Raw genomic sequence first — 4,680 nt, forward strand, 5'->3', positions numbered from 1 at the left:
AGGAAGGAAGGAAGGAAGAGAGCAGAAACAACCTGAGAGACTAAAACACATGATTAGGAAAACGCTGTTAACACTCCTGTTGTGTTCGAGTCAAGGAAGGAAGGGAGGAAAGGAGGGAGGGAGGAAAGGAGGGAGGAAGAATGAAGGAAGGGAGGAAGAAGGAAGGAAGGAGGGAAGGAAGGGAGTAAAGGAAAGAAGGAAGGAAGGAAGGATCTGACAGAAGGAAGGAAAAAAGGTAGATGGAGGAAGGAAAGAAGGAAGGGAGGAAATAGAGAAGAAGGAAAGAAAGAGAGAAGGGGAGATGGAAGGAAGGAAGGAAGGAAGGAAGGAAGGAAGAAAAGAAAGGAAGGAAGGGAGGAAAGGAGGAAAGGAAATAAGGAAGGGAGGAAGGAAGGACGGAAGAAAGAAGTAAGTAAGGAAGGTAGGTAGGAGGGAGGGAGGAAAGAAGGAAGGGGGATGGAGGAAGGAAAGAGAGAAGAACAAAGACGAAGGACAGAAGGAAGGAAGAAAGGGAGATGGAGGAAGGAAAGAAGGAAGGGAGGAAAAGGGAGGAGAAGAAGGAAAGAAAGAGAGAAGGAGAGAGGAAGGACAGATGGAAGGAAGGGAGGAAGGAAAGAAGGAACAGTCAAAACAGATGGGTCGATTTGACCCGGGAGGACGACAGAAAGGTAAATTAGAATAAGAGTTAAATGTTGATTATTAACCTGCAGACCAACTTCAGCTGAGATTGTGGTTCAGTGAAAGTCTCCAGCTGGTCACAGACGGTCAGTAATCCTCCAACCTGCTGCCTGGTAGCGCGCTGGTTTTTTCGGTCGACTACGGCAACCCGGAGGCTCTCGTCTAATTGGCAAGAGGGTCAAATGAGAGCTCAGCATGTTGCCCCGCCACATGAAAGAGGAGCGGAGAGGACGACCTGCTGACCAACACGCCCAAACACACCTTCTGTCTGCCAAACACACACCAACACGACTCCTGGGAAGCTTCTAGAGCTCCTGCTTCATACAGGAAGCTCAACATTAATCTGAGATGATTAACGAGCCGTGAAAGAAGAACTAAACATTATTATTGCTCCATGAAAAAAATATTTTAACTCAATAATCTGATTTATACTTATAAGTTAATGGATGGTGTTAAAGTCATCAAGACTCTGCAGTATAACAGTAAAAGTACTGCAGTATTATAGTGATGTACTATGCAGTATTACAGTAAAAGTACTGCAGTATTATAGTGATGTAGTATGCAGTATTACAGTAAAAGTACACAAGCTTTGAATGAGAAGAAAACACTTTGATCACTGTTGATAAAATGGTGTTTATTGATTATTGAAGCTTCAGATTGTTGACACATCCAATCAGTAAAGTGTGATCAATGATTTCATGTTCAGATTGACTTCATCCACACAGTCAATTAGTGTAACCCAGAATGTCAGCTATGTACAAGAACATCATTAATGATTATTATCATGATCATTACAGTTTGATTGAACATTTCTTTATGAATTTACAAAGTGATGAGAACAAATTATCTGTGATGAAGGAAGTTCTGCTGTTTTCTCTGTTTAAGAAACAACAGACACAAATACATCAATACAAACATGAAACTAACATTTAGAACAAAGAGAAGTTCACATTTTCATCTGAAGAAATGTCAGTGAAGGTTAAAAACATGGTGATGAGCAGTGAGAGCCTCCATGGATAAAAACACACAGGAAAAAGTCACATTTAAAGAAACTGAACATATAAACGACACATACATAAAGTAAACAAAGTGTTGAATATCACTATTAGCATGTCAGCTGATCTCTGAGCAGCTCAGACACATGGAGACAAAAACATGAAGAATTACAACATCTGACACATGAAGTCTGAAATGACTTCTGTCTATTTCACTTTACACAACTCAGCTGTGGTTCCATTAACATAAAGTCCAGCATAGAGAGGCTGAGTGAATGTGGTCTGGACTCTGTGGAGGAGAGTCATGGTTTCAGAGACGTTGTAGAAGGACAGAATACCTGCTCTGTGATCCAGGTACACTCCGATTCTGGAGGAAACAGGACCTGAGACTGGAGTTTTAATATTGTTGAAGTAAAATACATACCTTTTAGTGTAACAACGTAAAGACCAAGATTTGTCATTACGTCCAAATAGAGATTCATCTCCTGCTCTACTGGTATTCTTGTATGCGACTGCTACATAAACTACTGCTCCACTCCTCTCCACCTCCCAGTAACAACGTCCAGTCAGACTCTCTCTACTCAGGACCTGACGCCAATCAGTGAATCTGTCTGTGTGACTAGAATAAGACTGTTGTTGACTCGTATATTCTACTTTTCTGTTCCCCTCAGATAATAACACATATGTGTGTGCTGTATTTGGATCCAGAGTGATTTCACGTGAATATTTTAAGAACTCAGCTCTGGTCTTGGGTTCTGGTTCTGGTTGTGACAGTAAAACGTCCACTTCAGTCACTGCCAGTGAGATGTTTGTCCATTTGTCCCTCAGGATGTCCTGTAGTTTATCTCTGAGCTCTGACACAGCTGCTGTCACATCCTCAAAGTATCTGAGAGGACGGATATTGATGCTGGATGAGTCTGTAGGTTCACTGAGTTGTGACACTGAGGGGTAGTTGTGTAGAAACTGGTTGTGATCCTCTGTGTGTGAGAGCTGCTTCAGTTCAGCGTCTTTCCTCTTCAGCTCAGTGATCTCCTGCTGCAGCTTCTCCTGAAGCTCTTTGACTCCACTCACTTCAGTTTCCTGCTGGGATTTGATCTGCTGCTTCACATCAGAGCTTCTTTTCCGGAGGAGACGGATCAGCTCAGTGAAGATCTTCCCACTGTCCTTCACTGCTTTATTAGCAGAGCGACTGACGGCCTTCACCTCCTGTTGAAGCAGCTTCACATCTTTCTCTCTGTCCTGGATTCTCTGCTGGATGTTTAGTCGACTCACCTCGAGCTCTCTCTGCCTCTCAGTCCTTTCTGCTGCAGCTGGGACTGTGTCGTGGCCTTTATGATCATCCATAGTGCACAGATAACAGATACACTTCTTATCTGTACGGCAGAATATCTTCATCACCTCATCATGACGAGAGCAGATGTTCTCCTGGAGCTTCTTGGAGGGCTCCACCAGCTTGTGTTTTTTAAATGTAGGTGATTCATAGTGAGACTGGAGGTGATTCTCACAGTAAGAGGCCAGACACACCAGACAGGACTTAGAGGATTTCCTCTTCCTCCCAGTGCAGACATCACAGGCCACATCTTCAGGTCTAGCATAGCAGTGATCAGCAGGAGCAGCTTGGGGTCCAGTCTTCTTCAGCTGCTCCACTAAAGCTGCTAACATGGTGTTTTTCTTCAGGACAGGCCTCGGTGTGAAGGCCTCTCTGCACTGAGGGCAGCTGTAGATCTTCCTCTGATCCTCTGCATCCCAGAATCCTTTAATACAGCTCATACAGTAGTTGTGTCCACAGGGAATAGTCACCGGATCCTTCAATAGATCCAGACAGATCGAACAGGAGAAGGATTCTCGGTCCAGCTGATCTCTCTGCGCCATTTCAGCTCTCAGAGGCAACGACTGTCTGAGCTTCACTTCTTGATAAGTTTAATAAGTTTGAACTTTGATCTGATCATGTGATTCAGTCATAAATGCAGCCTGACAGCTCTGTGCTGCGTCACATGTTGGTTACACCCATCTACAAACTGTAGCTCTGAAGGGAGAGAACAAGGAACTCTGATCCCAGAGTGGAGCTTGTTGTGTTTAAAGAACAGGGACGGTTATCAGGACGAGGAGCCGCACTGTGGATTCAAACTGTGTTTCCTCATTTACAGTAAAGTCTCAGTTAAAAGCTGCTCAACATTTAACTTTACTGCTATGTACAAATACTCCATTACAAGTAAAAGTACTGCAGTATTATAGTGATGTAGTATGCAGTATTATAGTAAAAGTACTGCAGTATTATAGTGATGTAGTATGCAGTATTACAGTAAAAGTACTGTAGTATTATGAGTGATGTAGTATGCAGTATTACAGTAAAAGTACTGCAGTATTATGAGTGATGTAGTATGCAGTATTACAGTAAAAGTAGTGATATATTATATATGACATCATTAGATTATTAATAGTGTCATGAACTGGCTCAAAATTCATGACAAAACAAAAGAGGAGAGCACACCTTTAAGTTAAACCAAACCAAAGTAATTTATTCAATCAACGTATTTACCTAAATTAATCAAAGTTATATGTTAGATCTGTAAATCAGTGGTGTCTGGAAATGTATGGATGCAGGGGTATGTTGAGTGCTAAAAAGTAATCAAAGTTAGCTAGTTTATACTACTTTATATACAGTTAGCTAGTTCATACTACTTTATATACAGTTAGCTAGTTTATACTACTTTATATACAGTTAGCTAGTTTATACTACTTTATATACAGTTAGCTAGTTTACACTACTTTATATACAGTTAGCTAGTTTACACTACTTTATATACAGTTAGCTAGTTTACACTACTTTATATACAGTTAGCTAGTTTACACTACTTTATATACAGTTAGCTAGTTTATACTACTTTATATACAGTTAGCTAGTTTACACTACTTTATATACAGTTAGCTAGTTTACACTACTTTACATACAGTTAGCTAGTTTACTCTACTTTATATACGGTTAGCTAGTTTATACTACTTTATA

At 41.1% G+C, this 4,680-nt stretch overlaps 1 protein-coding gene across 1 annotated transcript; it reads right to left on the reverse strand.

Annotated features, from left to right (window-relative positions):
- Positions 1–1,634: 1,634 nt before the first annotated feature.
- Positions 1,635–3,545, reverse strand: LOC128360930 (tripartite motif-containing protein 16-like). The gene has a single exon (XM_053321492.1). The coding sequence runs from the start codon at positions 3,543–3,545 to the stop codon at positions 1,881–1,883; it is 1,665 nt and encodes a 554-aa protein (XP_053177467.1). The 3' UTR covers positions 1,635–1,880.
- Between the last annotated feature and the right edge of the window lie 1,135 nt (positions 3,546–4,680).

Source organism: Scomber japonicus, chromosome 6, assembly GCF_027409825.1.
Source record: "Scomber japonicus isolate fScoJap1 chromosome 6, fScoJap1.pri, whole genome shotgun sequence".
In the NCBI taxonomy this organism is placed as follows: domain Eukaryota; kingdom Metazoa; phylum Chordata; class Actinopteri; order Scombriformes; family Scombridae; genus Scomber; species Scomber japonicus.